The 23,248-nt window shown below is 39.0% G+C and overlaps 1 protein-coding gene across 4 annotated transcripts in view; it reads left to right on the top strand.

Annotated features, from left to right (window-relative positions):
- Nucleotides 1-5,276: 5,276 nt before the first annotated feature.
- The window catches only part of MCOLN3 (mucolipin TRP cation channel 3), a 34,750-nt gene continuing 16,778 nt past the window's right edge, over nucleotides 5,277-23,248 (top strand). Inside the window, exons 1-4 of one of the 4 annotated variants that reach the window (XM_033114695.1) lie at nucleotides 5,277-5,306; nucleotides 12,276-12,505; nucleotides 16,069-16,236; nucleotides 22,592-22,745. In XM_033114695.1, the coding sequence (XP_032970586.1) occupies nucleotides 12,278-12,505; nucleotides 16,069-16,236; nucleotides 22,592-22,745 (550 nt within the window). In that variant the 5' untranslated portion in view covers nucleotides 5,277-5,306; nucleotides 12,276-12,277. Of the gene's footprint in view, nucleotides 5,307-8,777; nucleotides 8,786-8,866; nucleotides 8,999-9,206; nucleotides 9,293-12,275; nucleotides 12,506-16,068; nucleotides 16,237-22,591; nucleotides 22,746-23,248 lie in introns of those variants that run through there. The other 3 variants (XM_033114693.1, XM_033114692.1, XM_033114694.1) reach the window with 3 other exon arrangements.

The raw sequence follows: 23,248 nt of genomic DNA, 5'->3' as shown, positions 1-23,248 counted from the left end.
GCATTCTTATGACTTCTGCACAGAATTTGAGTCTAATGGAGAATAAAGAGGACCTAGCTCCCCCAGCCCCCAACAGAATTGCTGGTCCTTCCGACAGGGGAAGGCAGGGCCCTACAGGTGGTCAGCAGGCTGTGAGCAGAAGATGTCTCTAGAGGGGCCAGCTTAGGAGCTGAGAAGGAAAATAAGGGGCCATATAGCAGCAGAGTGGATTTCTTTGTTTATATAGGTGAGACTCCACTCTCTATACCGAGAAATAGTTGGTGGTGGAAAGGTCATTGTGTGGTGGTGATAGTCCTGCAATATCAACAAGCATCAAGAATCAGTGAAATACCAGTTCTACAGGTATAAGGATTATTACCAGTATGGCATTTTAAATATTTTTCAAAGTGGAGTCACTCAAATAATACTGTCTTTAAAGTTAGAAAATTATGTTGAAGCGTTACATGTGTCACTTTCCGGATAAGTGACATCAGGCAAGCTATTAAACTCTATATCTCACTTTTCCATCTGTAAAACCTGGGGTGCCAATCAGAACCAAGGCAGATAACGGGGGAGCACCACCACATTGCTGTCATAGCGGGCATTCTTCAAATGAAACGAAACTTCACAGCAATGAATTGGAAGTAGGTTGTCAATTAGTTTGGGTTTCCACAGGGAACTTCTCGTTTCAGGAGAGAGAGAAAATCATTTCTTCTCTCAACCAAGTGGACAGCTTCAGATTTAAAGTAAAAATCTATGTTGAATATTTTTGCCATGTGAGGGCACAAATCACAAGGTTTAACCAAAAGATAATGTTCCCATCCCTGACTTCAGCCAGTTTTAATATCTAAATTTTAAACAGTTCGATATGCTCTCAATAAGTTTTCTTACTGGGAATCAGTTTTTTCCTATTTCCACTAGATATATGGTGAATACATTTTCAAAGAATATTAGTGTGAAGGGATGCTCAATTATTAGCCTGTCCAGATCTTAATCTGGACACAGATCTTAATTGCCCACAGATCTTAATCTATCTCTTCCCCATGGCACTGCCATAAAAAGGCTAACATAGTGCCTTAAATTGTGGTACACGCTCAATGAATAGTTGTCAATTCAGAATTAATCTTAAATTTCAGTCAAAGTGAATTTATAGACATTGCTTCTGCCCTTTGGTGACGACTAAAGGTAGATTTGAATATTCGCCACTTAGACATTTCCACTTAGATATCTATTACAGATTTATCCAAAGGGTAGCCCTCAGATCAGAGCCAACCAGGAAATATTTGTTAATAGTCCACCAGTCCATGAAATATTTGTTACCTATTTGAAACAAAAGAATACAGAAATTGAAGTGCTTTAAAATTTCATAGCAATTTCATTGACTATGTTATGTATGAACAAGGTTAAGATTTTCATTTTAAATGTCTTTATTCCATGTTTCTAGCAGTTCATTTAAACTACAGTTTACAGAACTAACAGCTTGTGAGAGAAGTGAACATAAAGCCGAATCAAGTAGCCTCCAACAGCTAGCCCGAGAAGCCCTTGATAGACATCTCAGAGACAGTCAAAACGGAACTCCTGATTCTCTCCCACCGACCTGCTCATCTTGCAGTCATCTTTACTCAATTGATGGCAATTTTGGCTTTATGGTTGCTCAGGAAAAAACCTCATTGTCATCCTTGACTCCTCTGCTTCCATCTTTCACCCCTTTGGGAAATATTTTCAACACTGCACCCAGAGGGATGCATTTTTAAAACATAAGTCAAATCATCCCAGTCCTTTGCCCAGGATAGCTCCAATGGCTCCCATTTCACCCTCCGTAAAATCCAAAGTCCTCACAAAGTCCTCCAAGGTTCTGTACAACCTGGCCCCTGTTACCAGCCCCATTTGCTGCCATTCCTACCCATGACTCACTGCTGCAGACACACTGGCCTGCTTGGGTTTACTCAAACAAACCGGGCAGGCTCCTGTTGCATTGGCCTTTCCCTCTGCCTGGAACACTGAAACCAGATCTCCAAGTTTTTGCCAAAATGTTAACTTCTCAATGAGGCCTACCCCTACCCTATTTAAAATGGCAACTGCTCAACACTCTTGATTCTCCTTTCTCTGCTTCATTTTCCCCCGTAGTATTTATGACTTTCTAACACATTCTATCATTTACTTACTGTGGTCATTGTCTTTGTCTACTAAAATGTAAACTTTACAAAGGCAGAAATTTTTTTGTTTTTTCACTGATGCATCCGCAATGCCTAAATCCATGCCTGCCATTTAGAAGATGCACGCAAACTGTTCATTAAATGGTTTGGAACAATCACTTTGGAGCGTATTTGGCAGTATGTATTAAAACTGAAAATGTACATATCCTATAATCTAGCAATTCTGCTCTCGGATAATTTAACCTAGAGGAACTCCTACACAAGTGCATGAGGAAATGCTTCATAGATATTCACTTCAGAATTGTTTTGTGATGGCAAAAGATGGAAACAATCTAAATGTCCATGAGTGGAGAAATGGATAGAGTGCTATGGTTTAGTCAATAAATTGCCATAAAGCTGTTAAAATAAGTAAACTTGAATGGATATAGCTCAGAACCAAAATCATGAGGTAAATGTTGAAGATTTTGTACCATCTTTGTGAATGAAAACAGGTATGAATGATTTCTATATATTATGAATACATGTATGTGAGAAAAATATTACAAATGAACCGAAATGATTCACACCAATTTGTGACAGAAGGTTGCATTTAGGGAGAGGGATGGTTGACTTTATAATGTTTTATTATTTTATTTCTTATAAAAAGATTGGAAAAAAAATGAAATATAAAATTCATTGAATTTAGGGGTTGTGAGTATTGAGTGGGATTAATATGTTATTCTTTGTACTTTATTTGAAATTGTTTCAAAATTGAAAAAAAATTATCTTCTAGACTGTAAGACCTCTAGGAGCAGGACCTATATTTTATTCATCTTTTTATCAGTATACCTAATACATTTACTAGAATATAGGAGGTCCTCAATAGATACTTGTTGAATATATATGTGTTGAATATATATTTTAATGAAAGAGATGGGACTAATAAAGAAAGAAAATGAGTGGTACAAAGATTAAAAAGGACAGAAAGGTGAAAAATATTTGGGGTTGACATATGTGTGATGTAATACCTGTGGTACCTGAGACTTTCAGCTGAGCTATGTCACTCTGAAGCAGACAGGATTTTTGAGATGGCAAGAAGATAAAGATGTGGAAAAAGTTTTCCATCCATCAGGTACCAAGAATGCTGTAGGGATTCACTGGTTATTGGAGTAGTGTTTCCAAATTCCCAACAGATATTAATCTTTGGGATTCAAAAAATGGAATTCCTGCAATGATAAATTATTATTTTCTTTTTCATAATACTTTATTTAACCGCTTTAAAAATATAATGAGTAACCATAGTAATAATAGTGTTTTTGTCTGGTTTTGGTGTCAGGGTAATGCTGCCCTTGAAAAATGAGTTTGGGAGCCTTCCCTCCTCTTCAGTTTTTTGGAATAGTTTGAGAAGGATAGGTATTCATTCTACTTTGAATGTTGGGTAAAATTTACCTGTGAAGCCATCTGGTCCAGGACTTTTGTTTTTTGGCAGTGCTTTGATTACTGATTAAATTTTGTTAGTAGTTATTGGTCTGTTCAGATTTTCTGTTTCTTCCTGGTTCAGTCGTGGAAGACATATGTATGCTTTTAGAAATTTATCCATTTCTTAGGTTATCTAATTTGTCGGCATATAATTGTTCCTAGTATTTTCTTATAATCCTTTGTATTTCTGTGTTGTTAGTTGTCATTTCTCTTTCATTTCTGGTTTTATTTGGGCCCTCTCACTTTTTTTCTTGATGAGTCTGGCTAAAGGTTAATCAATTTTATTTATCTTTTCAAAGAATCAGCTCTTGGTTTCATTGATCTTTTCTCTTTTTTTCTCTCTATTTCATTTATTTCCACTTTGACCTTTGTTATTTCCTTCCTTCTACTCGCTTTGGACTTTGTTTGTTTTTCTTTTTCTAGTTCCTTTAGATATAAGTTTAGATAGATTGATTGAGATTTTTCTTGTTTCTTGAGGTAGGCCTAAATTGCTAGAAATTTCCCTCTTAGAATTGCTTTGGCTGTGCCCCATAGATTTTGGGTCATTGTGTTTTCATTTTTGCTTGTCTCAAGTTATCTTTTGAATTCTTCCTTGATTTTATTGTTAACCCATTCATTGTTTGGTAGCATGCTATTTAGCCTCCACGTGTTTGTGTGTTTTTCAGTTTTCTTCTTGTAATTGATTTCTAGTTTCATACCAGTGTGATCAGAGAAGATGCTTGATATGATTTCAGTCTTTTTAAGTTTCTTGAGATGTATGTTGTGTCTTAACAAATGGTCTATCCTGAAAAATGATCCATGTGCACTTTAAAAGAATGTATATTCTGCTGCTTTGGGGGTGAAATGTCCTAAAATATCTATTAAGTCCATCTGATCCAATGGGTTATTTAAGGCCACTGTTTCCTTGATTTTCTGTCAGGATGATCTATCCGTTGATGTCAATGGGGTGTTAAAGTCCCCTACTATGACTGTATTACTGTCAAACTCTCTATTTCACTCAATATTTGCTTTATATATTTAGGTGCTCTTTCTTTGGGTGCATTGATGTTTGCAAGAATTATATACACCTGTTGGATTGGTCTCTTTATCACTATGAAATGCCCTTTTTTGTCTGTTTTTAAAGTCCTTGTTTTAAAGTGTATTTGTCTGATATAAGTATTGCTACTCCAGTTTTATTTAGTTTCCATTTGCATGAAATATCTTTTCCCATCCCTTTACTTTCAGTCTATGTGTGTCTTTTGATCTCTTGTAGGCAGCATATATATATGGACCTTGTTTTTTTATCCATTTAGCCACCCTGTGACTTTTGATTGGAACATTTAGTCCATTTATTAATACATATAAAGTAAGTTTTTAAAAAAATTTTTATTGGGGAATATTGGGGAACAGTGTGTTTCTCCAGGGCCCATCAGCTCCAGTCATTGTCCTTCAATCTAGTTGTGGAAGGCACAGTTCAGCTCCAAGTCCAGTTGCCGTTTTTCAATTTTTAGTTGCAGGGAGCGCAGCCTTGCATCCCATGAAGGAATTGAAATGGCAACCTTTTTGTTGAGACCTCATGCTCTAAACAACTGAGCCATCCAGCCGCCACTCCAGCAGTTCATTGTCTTCAATCTAGTTGTGGAAGGTGCAGCTCACTGGCCCATGTGGGAATCGAACCAGCAAACCTGTTAAGAGCTTGCTCTCTAACCAACTGAGCCATCCGGCCGCCCTAAAGTAAGTTTTTTCATTTTTTTTATTTTTATTTATTTATTTTTTTTAAAGTAAGTTTTTATAGGTGTATATTTATTGCCACTTTTAATTGTTTTCTGATTTTTTTATAGTTCTTCTGTTTCTTTCTCATTCTCTTGTTCTCTTCTCTTGTATGTTGATGATTTTCTATAGTGTTATGTTTGGGTTCCTTTCTCTTTATTTCTTGGATCTCTTAAAGATTTTTGGTTTGTGCTTACCTTGGGTTTCATATATACCAAGCTATGCTTATGGCAGTCCATTTTAAGTTGATGGTTGCCTAAGTTTGAACATATTAAAAAAAATCAGTCTCTACATGGCTTCTTTATATCCTTAGTTACAGGAGTTCTATTCAGCTAGTCTTCAGGTGGTTCATATGATGTGTGTTCTATAGTTTAGTGGTAAATTTGATGTAATCATGGGAGAAGATGAGCAGAGTTTTCCTAATCTGCCATCTTGACTAGAAGTTTCAGTTACTTTTTTAACACTGAAAATATTTTTTATGTTTTACAAAGGACTTTATCATTTAATGAATATTCAAACACTGAAAACTGCAGTAAACATGATTGGGTAGTATTCAAAAAATATAACATTTGGATCTCCTAGCAAGATACACAGCATTACATAGAAATATGTTGAAATCACCAATTTAGGGAGTTATTTTCTTTGCAAAACTTGTTATTTCTTGAAATATCATTCATAGGATTAGCACAATGTATACTATGTATATAAACATATTAATGTTGTTTAGTTTGCAAGAGCTAATCACCAACAGGGGCAGAAACATACACTTGTAACATGACAACAATAAATGCTAGACTGACTACTTAGATTTTAACTGCTTCTCTCTAACATGTTCCTCTTATTCTTTCCAGAAATGTTGACCTTAATCTTTGACTTTATGTGTCAGAGTTTCCTAGCTTCCTTTTGACTTGATGTCAATATAGTCATGTGAACCAATAGTATCACTATGTTGATTGTTAAGGTTTATTTTCCCCCTTACATTGTTTTGGCACTTTTGTCAAAAATCAATTGACCATAAACATGCGTGGATTTATTTCTGGACTCTTTAGTCTGTTCCATTGTCTATATATATTCTACATGTGTCTTCACAAATACCAAACTGTCTTGCTTAGATAGCTGTGTAGTAAGTCCTGAAATGAGGTAGGGTCAGTCCTCCAATTTTGTCCTTATTTTAAAAAATTATTTGGTTATTCTAAATTCTTTGCATTTCCATATGAATTTTAGAATCAGCTTGTCAATTTTTACAAAACAGTTCGCTGAAATTTTGATTGAAATTTGGTTGACTCTGTAGAAGAACTTTCTGACAATAACTTCACAATATTGAGTCTTGTAATCCATGAGCATGTTTATCAATTCAGATCTCCCCCCGCCCCCGCCAAAAAAAAATAGATCAACACTTAAAGCACATAAAATATGCCAGGCACAGTACTGGGTGATTTAAAGACATCCTATTAATTAAAATTCATCATTCCTTTTATTAGATGAATTATACATAGAAGGAAATGGGGAGATGAAGAGGTTAAGGAATTTCCCCAGGTCAGTCAGTAAGTGGCACAACATGGGAATTTGGGCCCCTATCCATCTGACCCCAAAGCCTGTTTTTTTTCTATTCACCTGTCTATTTAAGTTAGCTCTAACTAGGGTTAAATTAGAGACATCTTTTATGCCTGCAAACCTCTCCAAAGTTCAGATTGTTCCGGAACAATCAAACTCCCACTGTCAAGATGACTTCACTGTAAAAGCACTACAAGATAGTGCTAAAGCATGTGGAGGCATATGGGTGTTAGAGATTAAATTATATTTTCTAAATTGCGCTTGAGAATGGAGTTTGCCAATTATAGCTTTTTGAATATCTATCTGTTCACAGCACTTGGGATTCAGTTAATAAACATATAAAATTATTGTACCCCATTGCAAGAAAAGATATTTCCATTTATAAATTATCCATGCCAACAGATTTAGGATTTGAAAAAGATTTTGTAAAGGATCTGACAGCTCTTGAGATAATTTCAGGAATTACCTGTTATGAAAATTCAATAATCTTTTGCAAGCTTATCTGTGACCAAAAAATGAAAATAATCAATTAAAATATATCCATAGTGGTTGGACTCAAGTTAACCAAAGTTCCTGATCTACCCATGATAAGGAGTAAACTAAGGTTTAATTAAAAAAAAATCATGATGAAAAATGTTTACAGTTGGAGGTCTATTCTTAAAGAAAAAAAATACTCAATTACAGTTGTTAAAGATGGAAGGCAGACTTTATTCAGGACCACTGAGATAGTTATGAGGATCACTGCAATGGGACTTCATAGTGGGGGAGAGAGGTGAGGCTAACTCTAAATACAGTAGGGTCAAGTTGGAATTTATAGCCCAGGAACAGGGCAAGGTCGGGGTCAGTGGATGAAAAATTACTAAGAGAAAACAACAGAGGTGAAGAGAGTTCTGGCTAAACCACCTAAATGACAACGGGCCATGGTGGGTGATCAGACATTGCGGGGGTGGCGGGGGGGATGACAGAAGATGAGGAACCCCATAAGATATCGAGGATGATCAGATATTGAGGGTGTGTGCTTCTGGTTAAACTGACTTAGCAGGGTTCTTGCTAAAACTTGATTTTACAAAGAAGTGCACAGATGAGCCTAGGAGAAAGTTTAGGAGCCTGACTAAAGTTTAGCCAAGCAAAGAATCTTTTGTCACTCCCTCAAGTATTTCTAGTCACATTTCATTTCTTCTAAGAGGTGTCCAGGGCTCCTTCTGTGCCAGCGCCCAGTCTAGAGGAGTCTAGTCAACAGCGCATTAATTTCATAGCAATTCTTCCAAACTGGAAGGCTGAGAGAGGGTACAAGGCTCAGACTTGAAAAGTCTTACGCTTTATGATTTTTCCCGTATACAAAAATCAGAATAGACGGCTGCTAGAGAGGACTGAAGTTCTTTACAGCCATCTTGCCTCCCTCCCTTCTCCCCAATCATGTGAGAGGAACGGAACACGAGGGGGTGACCCCCTTTCGGATTTGAAGCCCAGAACCCACGCACTTCCACCTCACCTCACCGCAGCACCTGTACAATCAGAGAAAACCGAAAAACGCTTGTGCGGAACGTGTACCCGGACTGGGAGTGGGGGTGAAGGGGTGTGTGTCTGGAGGGGTGGGGGGAGGATGCCAGAGAACCCGGACAGCGCCCTGCTCCTTCCGACTGCTCCCTTGCCCCGCCTGGTAACACCAGGAAGGGCGTGGAAGGGAACCGGAGCAGTGGGGCGGGGGGCACGAGTTCTAGCGGCCGGAGGACGGAGGATGCCACCGGCAGCGGCTCTCCGCCGCTGCGCTCCAGCTGGACCCGGCTGAGCCGAGCCTCAGAAGCTTCCAGTGCGGCCCGCAGACGCAGCTCCCCCAGGTCGCCACATTGCCCCCGCCCCGCGCCCCTTCTGTGCGCTGCGGGCCACAGGTAAGTCAAGCCAGTCCCCGCACGGTCCAGTGGTATCAGGTGTCTTGGGAACGGCGCCCGCAGCTCAGGGAGGAACCGCGATGTCGCGAGCCGTCGGTGACATAAAGCGGGAGGGTAGGTCTCCCGGACACGGCTTCATGGAAGGGACACAGGTGGCAGCGGGATACCAGCTGCAGCAGTTTAGCTCAGCGCCCTCTTGGCCGCCGCGCCGAGGTCAGTGGGGGCGCGCGCGGGTCGGGGGTAGGTCCGCGCCCCCCGGGGCGGCTCGGCGCGCCCCCCGCGGGTTAGCTGCGGCGCCTGGGAGGCTCTGCAGCGCGGCCCCCACCCAGGCTGCCGCCCACCAGGAAATCCGAGGCGGGGAATTTGAGATCCAGAAGCTACTTGCGATCCACTCTCGCCTGGGAAGGCCTGGGGAGGGGGCGGCCGCCTGGGTGCGGGCCGGGGCTCCGAGATGGTCTGGAAGTTGCACAGCCAGCCTGTCTTCACTCGGATGACCCTTTACTAGCGGTGTGTGTGTGTGGGGGGGGGGGGGTGGATGGAAAAAGGGGGCCCAAACCGGGGACCCTGCGCTGGGCGAAATCCGCCTCCAGCCGGGCTCTGATGGTCTAAGCGGCTCAGGGCGCTGTAGCCCGAGGAAGGCGCGGCTGCTGCAGGCCGAGCTCTTCCAAGGACCACAGCGACCTCCACTCTATTCCCCGAACTTCCGGAAGCACCAGCTTGATAAAGTCAGTCCTGAGCGATTGTTGAAAAAGGGCAGTGGGGGGAGGGGAGAAGATGAAGGCAAAAAGAAAGAACGGAGTAAAGACTGAAGTTTTTTGTGTATGTTGAAGTGAGAACGCGCTTCTGAAGAAACAAGGTTGCGTTACTTTGTCTCCAACTGTGAGGCTTTTACTATTTACACATATTCCCCGGTTTTCTCTAATTTTCTGCAGCTCAATCCAATTAAGCCTTTCATCGCCCTGAATAAATAACCTCTGGGTGTTAGTTTGTAGATTCTAAAGCCGTGCCGAATACCTCAAATAACCTCTCTCCTCACCTGCAGCTCCGCCCTCCCCGCATCCCTCTGGGCGCTCTTGGAAGGGTGTGAAAGGTTGTGACAGGCGTTCCTTCAGCCGCTAGGGGCCTGGACAGATGGTAGTTTTCAAAGTGCACCCTCAGAAGGGCTTCTGGGATGCGGTAAAGCTAACGTTTGCAGCCAGGTTTCGCTGTCAGTCCTTGTAAATGAAATGTCTTGTTTCCAGGACAACTTGGTGCGCTGTGCTGAATACATTAATTGTGGTTGGCTCATTTTCTCTTTGTTTCTGTGGGTTACTGTTACATGGCATGTGGCTAGTTTGTTTAAAGTTTAATTATCCCTGTGTCAGAATAGAAAGGACTTAATGTGGCCTCAAATCTGTTTTATTATTAACACGTTTTACTATTAACAGCTTCATTATTATGTTGGTGTTCATATGTGAGTTTTGATCAGCGTAAAATAATCTTTGTTTTAAGTCCCCTAGGTAAAGTCTCTTTAAATGCTGGTTTAAAGTACACCTTTTTGAAGAAGGAAATAACGTGTTCTTGAGTGAAAAATCCTAAGGGATCAATAAGCTTTTTCTCTTCTTGATGTCTTTACCTAAGAGTTTTTGTGCTCATACTTTGAAAAGCATTTTAAAACACATGGGCCGCACTTTAATGAGTTCTGTCATACTTATTTCATGTTGAATGTACTGCATGTGCTAATATAAGTATGTTTTATGTGTTATTGACTCAGCAATATCCTTATTAATCTTTTTCTTAATCAAGAGTTTAAAAGCTTTCCCCATGGCTATCTTTTATAGCCAATATCTATTGTTTGGAGTTGTGCTTGCTAAGAATGTTGGAATCAGAACCAAGGGTGGGATTCTAGACTTGAAAAGCAGTATAATATCTAAAAACAGTGACTTGTCAGGTAATGTATTAGTACAGTTTAAATCCCCCCCTTGATTCCTGAGTACAAGTTATTGTAAAAATATCGAACAGAGCCAGACGTTTATACGGAAGGACTCTACTCTCCCTGATGGCTTAGGATATTTTATTTTGAATCGGTTTCCCTAATAACAATATAAGTCTGAGTGAAAATCCAAGACAGGTCCCAGCTTCTGGAGTAACTCTGTTATTCAGGAAAAGCTGACTATGAAGACAATGAAACCAGCCCTATCCTTTGTTTTTCCTTTTTTTCCCCCTTAAATTTATTGGGGTTACGTTGGTTAATAAAATTATTTAGGTTTCAAGTGTACAATTCTATAATACATCATCTATTTATATATTGCATTGTGTGTTTATCAGCCAAAGTCAAATCTCCTTCTGTCATCATATATTTGACCTCTTTTACCCTGTTCTACCCTCCCCTCTTTCCCTCTGGTAACCACTAAACTGTTTTCCGTGTCTGTGAGTTTTTGTTTGCTTGTTTGTCTTGTTTGTTTGTTGCTTTCAATTTTATATCCCACATATGAGCGAAATCATATGGTTCTTGATTTTTTCCATCTTATTTTGCTTAGCGTGATATTGTCCAGAGCCACCCATGTTGTCGCAAATGACAGTATTTCATCTTTTCTTATCAGCTCTATCCTTTCCAAAGGGACAAAAGAAATAATAGGTATGTAGTACTTTGAAAAGTAAACTCTGCTACAGAAACATAAAGCCTTCAATAAAAAGCAAATACAAGTGATGTGTCTGATTGGGAATTGGACTTAAATTGAGCTTCTGTGTTCCCCATTGTAGACCAGTTAAGTCCCCTGAGGCTCACACTGCCTTTTTAGAACCTTGTTGGCTCTTAGGAAACTGCTCTGCCTGCTGAGACTGTAGGCAAAGTGTTGCTGCTTGCTTAGTGTTAGACCTTGTGCACGGGCTTTATTTGCATTTTTATTTAACTCTTGATACAATCATATGAGGGTAGATATTGTTATTCCCATTCTGCAGAAGAAAAAACTGAGTCTCAGAAAGGCTGAGTGACTTGCATCTGGTTACAGAAGTGTCAAGTGTATAGACACAGGATTAAAAACCAAACAGAGCTCAATGGTTTAAAACGTCTTTTTTTTTTCATATATAAAGTAATAAAACTTTAAGCCTCTCCCCAGAAAAAGTAGTCATATTCACAAAATTTTGCATGTAATTTCAGGGTCCATCTATACTTTGAAGCCCTTACTCAGACTTTTAGGTCACCAATCAGTAACAGATATAGTTACTGAATGAAGCAGAAAGCATCAAATATATATAGCAATTCTTGAATTTGGTAAATTTTAACTGCATAAAAATTCACTTAACTGAAACAAAACAAAAATGGTGTATTACTAATTGATGTATTCTAATGGTGTATTCTAATTGATTCTGTAAACATCTAAATCCGAGTTTAGAACGATGGTGCTTATTTGAAACCAGATCTTTTGTTTGGACTTCAAATGTCTTGCAAAGAATATAAACTTGTACCTTTACTTACAGAATGGAAACAGTTTGTTTGTTTTTCCTTTAGAGATGGCAAATCCTGAGGTAGTTACAAGTAGCTGTAACTTTCACCAAGAGGAAAATGGCCGCACGTTTAACCAGACTACATCTCCCTCTGAGGAGCTTCTATTAGAAGACCAGATGCGGCGAAAACTCAAATATTTTTTCATGAATCCTTGTGAGAAGTTCTGGGCTCGAGGTAGAAAACCATGGAAACTTGTTATACAAATTATAAAACTTGCAATGGTGACTATCCAGGTAAGCATCTCAGATCAGGAATTTGGTGAAGGCCTCTTTTAATAACAAAGAGAACTATGGACAGTGAGTTTTATAACTTTTAACTTTATGCATTGATGGAGAACTTTACTGGAAACATGCAATCTTAAACCATTTTCTCTTTGATATTTGTGAAAGAAGACTTTGGTGTTTTTTTTTTGTTTTTACTTTTTTTCTTTCTCATCTTTCATTAAGTTATAATTTCAGTTACATGATCTAATTAGTTTTCAGGAAAAGAAAATTTTAATAGTTGGCTTCCAATCAAGAGGTTTAGCTGAAGGTTTCTGAATCAGCCATGCAAACTATCTGTTGCCCAACCAGAAGATTCTTTTCCTTCCTAGTTTGTTTCCTGGGAATTTCTCTCTCTTCAGAAACTTCAAGGGTTTCTGTTAAGGCAATTACTTGGATTCTCACAGTCCTGTGATCACGGGAGTCTTGCACTGGAAAAATGTAGTTAACAAACACAGGAATGGCAGAGATACTGAAATGTGAGACTTCCTTTTAGGAGATTTTGAATCTCACTTCCTTGGTGTTTCTTAACGTTTTTTTGGAGAAACTATATTTTGTGATTCTTTATGTGTACAGGTTGTGATTTACTCATGTGAAAATATGTTTTTCTGTTGGTTAGCGTAATGATCACTTCTTAAAAGCAAAAGAGCAAAAATAAAAGCAATTTTTAATTCCATAAACAGATGTGATAGGTTTATTTTTATTAGTACTTTCTCTTCTTGGTGAAAAAAATGTGTAAGTAAATAAACAAGGAGAAAAAAAATAAACCCTGAAGTCACTAAATCTTAACCGATTATTGAGAACAAATGCTTCAGATTGTTAGAAGCTAAGGTGATTTCTACAGTCATAGGAAGTTGATAGAATTCTTGCCTAAGTTTCTGATGCTAGTTGTGTCAAGGGAAATGAACAGTTAAATGACTACTCGGTTCCAGGATATTATTTATGTAAATCCAACAACATTCTTATTGGGTAAATACTAGGATCCCTTATTTTACAGAGAAGGAAACTGATATAGAGAGAGTTTTTTTAAAAGCCACATGCCAGTAAGTAATTGAATCAAGACTTAAGAGGCAGCTGTGCTTTCTCTAATATATTTCCATGAAAATGGATGTTCGATTTTCAGCATAATGATATTTGGCAAGTTGGAATTGAAATTCTTAACTTCCAGGTGATAATACAGTGTCACAAGAGTGAAAACTTTATCTTATGAATAGGGGGGAAAGTGTGTATCCGGCGAACATGAATATTTTCTACTTAAAATGATAGGTGCCACTTGAGTGCTTGTGTTTCATTCTAAACATTGTATAGACATCATCATGTCTAATGCTTAAAACAAATCAGAGATAGATGGTGGTATTCCCACATCACAGCTGAGAACACAGGCTTAGTGGGGTGAAAATAGCCTCTCATAGTCAGGAAACAAGAAGAGTAGAACTGAAATTCAAACTCAGATTTATTCCCTCTATGACTTATGATCGTAATTATTCCTTCATCTTTTAGGGAGCTCATCTAACCTTCCTGTGTTTCCTAGGGTGGTCAAGAGGAAAATTGGCCACTGGTTTAAAACGCGAAGCCTGTTAGTAATAGACATGTAAAAGGTGTTTACAGGTAGGTTTTTGAAAGGAACTGAGGATTTCTTAATTGTGATGGTTCCTTAATCATTATCTCAGCCTCAAGCAAATATTACATGAAGACAACTATGTAATTGAGCAAATGAGGGTGACATCATGACAGATTCTCTCTTTTCAGGGAAAGGAGGGCATTCTTGCCGTTAAGTGGAGATTTTTGTGTCTGCAAAAGCAAAAGAAAGATGTGTACAGTGATAGGTACCCCACTAAAATTTCCTTTTTCCCAATTCCTGGCTCAGTCTATGAATAATAGCACTTCTGTCTCGGCCATTGGTGCTCCCGTCTGCCACTAGAGCCTTACGGGCGGGGACTGTTGCCTTCTCACTGTATCCTCAGTACCTAGCTCACAGCTGGCATGTATTTGAATGACTTGGTAAGAATGTCTTTGCAATTCTCTGGAGGCTTTTTGGTCATCAGCTTCAAAAAATGTAAAATCCCTGGAATAGGAAACTATCATCTTATTGGGATTTAAATAGGACTTTTAGCTTTAAAAGGCTCTTTGGAAATGGAAGTTGAGTTAGGTGGAGAGTGGTGACATGTGTAGGGTATAGGGCATACATCACAAGGGGCGATGAGAGGGAAAGATTTGTCTACTTTCTATATTTTCTTCTGTTCAGACCTTGGATTACTTTGTGTAACATGATAAGGTAGACAGAGCTTGGCTATAGTCTATTAGACAAATTCAAATTTTAACTATACGCTTGCTGGTGATGTGATTTGGAAAAATTGTTTTACTTCTTCGAGTCTTTATGTAATCATCTTGGCAAATAGGTATATTAGAGAATATAGTGTGAGATTAGGATGAGGGAAGTTCATGGAAGACAGTATGGCACGTTGGTTCTCAGTGTTGTTCCCCTTTTCCATATAAAATACATTCTGCCTGACTCTGGGATTGAATTCAGAGTGTATATTCTAAACTTACGGTGTGTGTGTGGGGGGAGGTAGGGGGGCGGTATATGAAAGAGAGATAAATTGAGGTTGTTTGGGAGGGAAGAGAAGGTAAAAGACTTGGAGTAAAGTAAGATTTTGGAAAGAGCTTATGTGAATATGACAGCAATGCTCTTAAACAACTTTGTGTGAGGCAAACTGGTTTCATGTAAAACTCTGAAGTCCATCCTGCATGAATATTAAGGATATGTTATGTTAATATACTTTAATTTAGAGATAAGTTGAAGGATATTTTTATTTTGGATCTTATTGTCACAGTTTTGGTAATTAGACCTAGAATATAGATTGACTGTAGGACTTAGACTTACCTCAAGTGTTTCTTGCATTATATTATACACCTGCTTCAAAACCGTCTTAATGTCCTATGGAATTCATTTAAAAACTCTTCTGCTTGCTACTCAAGCCCCTGCACCATCTGTCTCCACTTTTTCGGCTCACACTTTTTTTCTCACAGTTCATCTATTGAATTATGTGGGTATGCTCAGTGTCCCCACAGAGCCCTAAGTCCCATGCTCCCTTCTTAGCCTTTCCCATGTGCCCCTCGAATGTCCTCTGCCCAAGTTCTGCACATACTTCAGGGTTTCTGTCATGCTGTCTTTCTTAAGCAAGCCTTCCTATCTCTGTAGCCAAAGTGACCTTGCTTCTTTGACCACCTACAGAACTCCTAAAGGACTTCTCTGAGCTCCTAAAGCTTTTGATGGTGGGCGCAATGTCATATGTGAGATCAGACATGAAAATAAATATTGAAAAGATGCAAAGCCACTTACTTTTACTTTAGAACTAGAAACCTACCCTATCTTTAAGGACAAATTAATTCATAGCTACTAAAAGTTTAATTTCTGTTGAGTATACTCAGGATCAATTAGACATTGAATCTTGAATTGATAAATTGATCATTGTAGGGAGACCTTTTATTTCATTGTTTTTTTCACCCCTTACTTTTTCTTTTTTACTTTTAAGCTGGTCTTTTTTGGACTAAGTAACCAGATGGTGGTAGCTTTCAAGGAAGATAACACGATAGCATTCAAACACCTCTTCCTAAAAGGATATGTGGACCAGACGGATAACACTTTTGCAGTGTACACACAAAATGATGTATACAATCAGATCATCTTTGCTGTGAACCAGGTAAATCAAGCATGTGCATTCTGTCTCTCTCTCTCTAAATGCACAGATAGCTTAATGGAATTTACTTGATTTTCCCCTTTCAGGAGTGCTTGTTCATTTTTTACTTGAGAAAAAGAACAGACTAGAAAATTGTTAGCATTGTACATAATAGAAACTGACACTGAAGTATAGAAGGGTGAACGTTTCTGTAATGACATATGTAAAACCATTAAAATTTTTTTAAAAAATTCCTTCCTCCAAACTTTTACAAAACTAGAAATTGAGAAAAGCTTTTGTTTAGTAACAGAGAGACAGAAACTTTAAAGACTTAATTTAAAAAAAAAATCAGAGCTAGGGCTTGGCATGAGGGACAACCTCAAAGATTTAAAATTATTAACTGTGACCCTGGTCCTACCTACATAGTCATTAAGTTTTCAGAGTGTGTATTTTCACGGGCCCTTAACACATAATGAGAATATTAACTTTGCAAGACTTGAAAGTTCATTTAAAAAATAAGTAAGGCCTTTGTGTCATACATGACAATGATCTTATTGTAACTGTGATTAACTGCCAAAGAAAGTACGCTTGTTTTTCATACAGATGAGTCAAATTCTTATTGTGAGTTTCTAATCAATTTGTTTTTACTATAAACAGTATTTTTCTCAAGGTCCTAAATGTCTTATTTTGTATGTGTCATTGAAAGTGTTCTTGAAGTCACTATTTCCAACCTGGGTAAGTTTGCAGATCACATTTCAAAACTATGACAACCCTTCAAAAATTTTTTATAGTGTAATCATGGCTCTTCATTATTTGGAGACAATTCATGCACAGTGAGATAGTAAATTGCTAGGACAGGATATGAATTATGGCACCAAGATTTTCTGTTAGCATTCTGATTGTGAAAATTGGCCCCGAATCTACAGTAATAGAATTTGCGTAAGTTGTTAAACAGAATTATGTCCTACAATTTGTAAGGGAAAAAATGGTATAATGCTGGAGATATTCAGTTTTGAGATCTTTGTTTTAAGCTTATTAAGTTTCTCTAAAGCTAAACTGAACCAAATTGGTAGTTTGTTCAGTTTATTTTTGGGGGGGAGGTAGAGGCAAGAGGTAAATAGTTCATTAAATTTCTTCTAATTTACCTTTATTAGCAGGCTTAAAATTAGCTTTAAAAATATAGTGCTATTTAGTATTGAGGCCATTCTGTTGATCAGATTTCCATATTCTTTATAAAAATGTATGTATATTCCTTATCCTGGTATATAAGTAGATAATATTAATTGGGGTGGTTTTCCTTGGACAAGTGTTCACCCACCGCCTTCCAAGTACTATCAGGCAATTTTAGTTGAAGGTAAAAATATCTTGATCACAATTTTCATGAATAACTAGAATTTTTGTGGTTTAATGAGGTCACTTTTCTACTTGATTCCAGAGAACTGAAAGAGAAAATATGGACTGATATTAAAGAGGGATCTTTGTTTGCTGTAAGGAATATCTTGATAGGTGAGGTGATAGTCACCAAGGGGAACTAACAGATAGGACAATGGCTTCTCAGCTCTCAGTTATTTATACTACTAATTAGTTATCCTGAAGGGTTTAGCCCCCAGATGTCCTCTCCCTGGATCATCTCTAGGGCTCATCATGATCCAACACTGGTTATAATAACATTATTTGTTTATTATATATGCTTATATGAATGTCAAAATATAATTTTGTTTTAAGTTATATCCTGGTTTTCCTCAACCATTTGTAAATCATCTTTACTGGGTTCTTGGCTTTCCTCCGCCCCTTACATTTGGGCAGGCCTCAAAGGTTTGTCCTTTTCCTGCAGAATTTCCTCCACCATACAGCCTCAGCCATCACCATGATGACGCGACTCTGACTCCGAAACAGCCGCTTACACTGCTGCGTGCCAGACAGCTCGCAAGCACCTCAGAACCACCCTGTCTGAAGCAAGTGCATTGTCCGTTCCCACCTGCTCCCCTGACTTGTTTCCCTTTCTGATCAGTTGCTTAGATGTAATGCCGCAGGGTTTTAGAATCAGCTGCTCTTGCAGCTTAAGCACAGTCTATAAATTCCTGCTTCTGGTTATCTTCCCTTCTTCCCCACCCACTGCCCTACCACTTCTTGGCTCTTTTCTAAAGGATTCACCTAAAATCACAGATTTGGTTGCATAATAGTCTTCACTCATTTTATATATATATATAGAGGGTGCCAAAAAAATGTACACACATTTTAAGAAAGGAAAAAGCTATTAAAATTGTAATACTCAGTTTATACTGATAACAAAAGATGAATACAAGTCACGTCTGACTTCTGCAATTGCAAAAGGTGTTCAAAGTGGTTACCATCAGTGTCCAGACACTTCTGATTATGGCGAACTACTGCTTGAGCAACGTTGACCAAAGTGTCCACTTGAATGCATTTTTTGGTACCCCCGGTACACATACGCGCACGTGTACACGCGCGCACATACACGTAAGTGTTTAGTGCCACAGCATTTGATGTACTTATCCCATGAAGGCAGAGGTACATAACCGACAGTCAGATTTTTGTGAATGAATAAATGAGCTCAAAGGCTCATTATATGTGTTAGGAGCAAGTGATCACAGAAGGACCCCAGAGGAGCAATGGTTTTAATCTGCTTTACTTTGGGTGCCACATCACTCAGATTAGGATCTTTAATGTCTTTTTATATTGTCTCCCAAAGGATGACCTGGGACCCATGTATCTGTGTGAAAAATTCCTTCTCTCAAGGCAGAGCTGCAGAGGCAAGTGGGGAGAGATGTCCAGCCTGATTAAAGCTCCGCAGAGGCCACAGCCACTTAGGTGCCCCATCAGTCAATTCCACAGGTCATCCTTTTTACAGCCATAGTTCCATACCACATTCCTGTCCCAACTTGGGCTCCAGAGCTGCCCATTAGCTGGACACAGCCTTGCCACATGCCCCCGACCATCCAGCTCTCGCAGGTGCTCAGACCTCCACAAAGAGTCTTATTAGGACAGAAGGAAGTCTGGCCATAGCATAGCTTGTGATGTTAGCAGGACCCTGCAGCCCTGTGCCTCAGATTGGTTGTGTTTCCAGATATTACAAGGTTTATGACACACAGTTTTTGTGGCCAGGAGTTGCAGATCTTTAGGTAATTCTCGTAAGGATTGCCTCACAAATCGGTGGACACTCAGAAAGGGCTATAGGACTCCGTTTACGTGTGACTCTACTTCATGACCACTACTTGCCTTTCCAGCTTTACTTCCCATTATACAGCCCACGTTTCAGGCACACTGGTCTAGTTGGTACCTTGTGTGTGTTACGCGATGTTGAGTCGGCTCCAACTCCTGGCGACCCTATGAATGAATGATGCCCACCGTGTCCTGTCCTCAAAGGCCCTGCTCTGCTCCTGAGGACTTATATCTATGGTTTCTGTTATGGAGTCAATCTATCTCATGTCTGGTCTTCCTTTTTTCCTACTGCCTTCTGTTTTCCCCAGCATGATTGTCATTTCCAAAGAACCCTGCCTTCTCATCATGTGCCTGAAGTACCTTACCACACTCAATATCTTTTACTTTCTTTTTCATTTAATGCACTTTTTACTTCTTACATCCTCCCTATCCCCCCACATAAAAATACCAATTTAGTTCAGAGTAGCTTTAGAAAGACTTAATACACTTATTTCTCAGAATAGAAAATAAAAATCTCCAGCATTATTCTCTTCCTCCTACATGTAGGACGTAATGCTGTTTATCAATTTATCCATATTACTTCTATTACTATGGATTTCTGGCTCATTTTCCCAATCCCAATGCTACCAGAAATCTTGGTGCTGTAATCCCATGTCTTATCCTAGCAGTTTATCATCTTACTGTGCATCGAGTAGGTCTAATAAATGAAGAGCCACTATCACATTATAATATTTTTTTACCTCACCCTTAATTTGACAAACATTTGAGTACCTACTCTGTACGTAATACTGTTCTAAGTGCTGGAGTTAGAGTGGTGGACTTGAGAAGTCCCCTGCCCTGTGGAATTTGCATTCTAATGCTGGAGATTGGTTGTAAACAAGTTTAAGCAGAATCATTTGATTTCATATGATGATGAATGCTATGAAGTACAATAAGGTAGCATAAGGTATTACAGTCCAGGGTGGTCAGAAAAGGCTTCTCTGAAAGCATAACGTCTGGGGAAGAATGTTCCAGGCTATAGGAGTAGCAACAGCAAAGGCCCTGTAGGCCAGAAAACATTGAAATGTTTAAGGAAATGCCAAGAAGACAAGTGTGACAGGGTCCGGTCTCTCAGGGCTCTATGGGCCCTATAAAGAAACACTGAAGTTGACTCTGAGAGAGACAGAAAGCCATGGGAGGGCTTTCAGTAGGGGAGAGACAGTAAGTGTTAGCAAAGCCTACATGTAGTCACTTAAATTTTTAGTATCTGCTATGTATCAGATATTGTTTTTGGTACATGAATACAGCAGTGAAGGAATAGAAAAAGTCAAGGAAGTCGTATTCTAATAGGAAGAAAAAGGCAGAAAATAACTAAATAAAGATATCATCTGTCAGTTGATCATAAGTATACTGTAAACAAAAAAAGAAGAAGGAAGAGTGAATGACTGGAGGTGGTCAGGGAAGGCCTCTCTAATACGGTGATAGGTGAGCAGAGAACAGAGAAAAGAGCGACGAGGCAGCCAGTGACTCTCTCAGGGAAGAAGCTTCCAGAGAGAAGAAACAGCAGAAACAAAGTCTCGAACAGGGTCACATTTTGGTTGTCGCTGTTCTAAAGGTTTTACGTGTGTTAATTCACTTACTCTCTATAGCAATCTTATAAGTGCTTTCTGAAGACTCGACTGTGGTGAGAGTCCAGATTGGAAGCAGGAAAACCAGGCTAAGCAGGTGGGAGAGGACTGGTGTGGACTAAGGTGATAGAGGTGAAGGTAATGAGAAGTGGTCAGATTTGGGATACCATTTGAAAGTAATGCCTGATTTTCTGAAGGATTGGAAATGGAGTAGGAGAGAAGGAGACTGAAGGATCATTCCTAGGTTTTGGCCTGAACTGATTGACTTACGGAGTTGTTTATTGAAAAGGTAATTATTGTAGAAGGAGCCTGTTTTTCCTGTTGGTCTATTTATGTTTCAGATTCCTCTTAGACACCATAGGTGTCACATAGGTGGATTGAACAGGTCAGGGCTGGAGATATAAATTTGGAAGTCATCAGCATATAGATGGTGTATAAAATATGGGACTGGTTAAGATTGTAGAGAGAATGTGGATAAAGGTCGAAGACTGAATCCAAGGCACTCTAAGATGTCGAGGTTGGCAAGAGGAGGATTCAGCTAAGGAAACTGAGAGGGAGCAGTCTCTGTCCCAAGAATTCAAGGGAAGAAAGTATCCCACGAAGGGGTAAGCACTCAACTGTATCAGGCACCATGGAGAAGTGAAGTTAGATGAGGACTAAGAACTAAGCATCAGACTTCATAACATGCTGCTTATTGGTGGTTTTGACAAGGCCCAGCTCAGAGTCAATTCCGTGGGCCCATATTGTAAATGATTTCCTTCATTTATCCTAGCATGTTTTATGTTCGTCTTTTAGTAGAATTATTTATCTAAGTGTCCATCCCACTAAATTATTAATTCCAAGAGACAGATACCATATCCTTATCTTTGTATCACCAATTGTGCCAAACACCATTGTTCACAATAACCTCTGAAACACTTAGTTTTTTGTTTCTCATCTACACGAATCCCTTAAGAGTTTTAAGTTGACAATTATTCCAAGGTACCATAACATTCTCATTTGCAAAAGTGACATTTTGTTTAAGTTAGAGGGTTCACTAGAACAGGGGAATATTGGTATGAAAGAGACTACACAGTATTCCTGCAAAGATAAATATTTAAAAACATTTTCTTATTGAAAGTTCTGCTGGTTAGCCTGCCACAGTTGTAGACGTCTTCTTATATTGCAATAGTAAAGCAAAATTCTGATTTTACAGAAAATATGTCAAGGATAAATAAACTTTGTATTCACACGGAATGTAAAAACCACTTCCTGGACATAGTTCTTTAAAGGAGGAAAGAATCTCATAGATTATATGGCGTAAGCCTTTAATTTTGCAGATAAGGAGCCAGAAGCTCAGAAAGTTTGTGACTTGCCTGATGTCACAGAACTGGCACTGGAACTCAGAGCTCTGATTTTTGAGTGCTCTTCGCCCCTGTGCTGTCCTGGTAGCATGTAGCATGTCACTTACTCTGCGTATCAATGTGCACGTCTCCACCCAGAGTGGAGGTGGGAACCTGCCAGCTTCAAAGTCAGGAAGGGAGGGGTATCATGGTTTCACTTCAGCCCTGGCTGGCATTCTCATTTTCTGTTTCTCTTTTTGGTTGAAGTACTTGCAGTTACGCAACATCTCAATTGGGAATCATGCTTATGAGAGTAAGGGTACGGAGCAGTCTGGTATGGCGATCTGTCAGCATTTCTACAAGCAAGGAAACATCTGTCCTGGAAACGACACCTTTGACATTGATCCAAAAATTGAAACTGGTAATGTTCTTCTATAAGCTAGAATTTCTACTTTATAACGTCTTGATTTATACTTAATATCAGTAATTTCATCTCCACATTGTAATTTCAACATTGATTTGTCTGTGCTATTAGGTCGTTGTAAGAATCCTATAGGAGTTATTATGTGTCAGCCAAGTACTGTTCTAAGCCCTTTACTAAATAAGGATATCATCTGTCAGTTGGTTATAAGTATAACTCATGATTCTTCAAAAAAAAAAAAAGCTCCATCAAGTTAAAATTTATTATTATCATCCCTATTGTATAGAAGACTAAAACACGGCTCAGAGAGTTAAGTGATCTGCTCAAGATGAAACTGGTAAGAGGCAGTGCTGAAATTTGACCCAGGCTGTCTGTGCTCTTATCTACTATATTCCACTGCCTCTCGTGCTGGATAAGCCAGTTAAATACGCAGATATCCTTACAAACTTCATGCTTGCAAGTTCTTGATCTGTATCAAACTCCCTCCCCTCAATAGCCTTTCA

This window comes from Rhinolophus ferrumequinum, chromosome 9 (genome assembly GCF_004115265.2).
Source record: "Rhinolophus ferrumequinum isolate MPI-CBG mRhiFer1 chromosome 9, mRhiFer1_v1.p, whole genome shotgun sequence".
Taxonomy (NCBI): Eukaryota; Metazoa; Chordata; class Mammalia; order Chiroptera; family Rhinolophidae; genus Rhinolophus; species Rhinolophus ferrumequinum.
The sequence above is the reverse complement of the archived record's forward strand: the minus strand, read 5'-3'. Positions and strand labels throughout refer to the sequence as shown.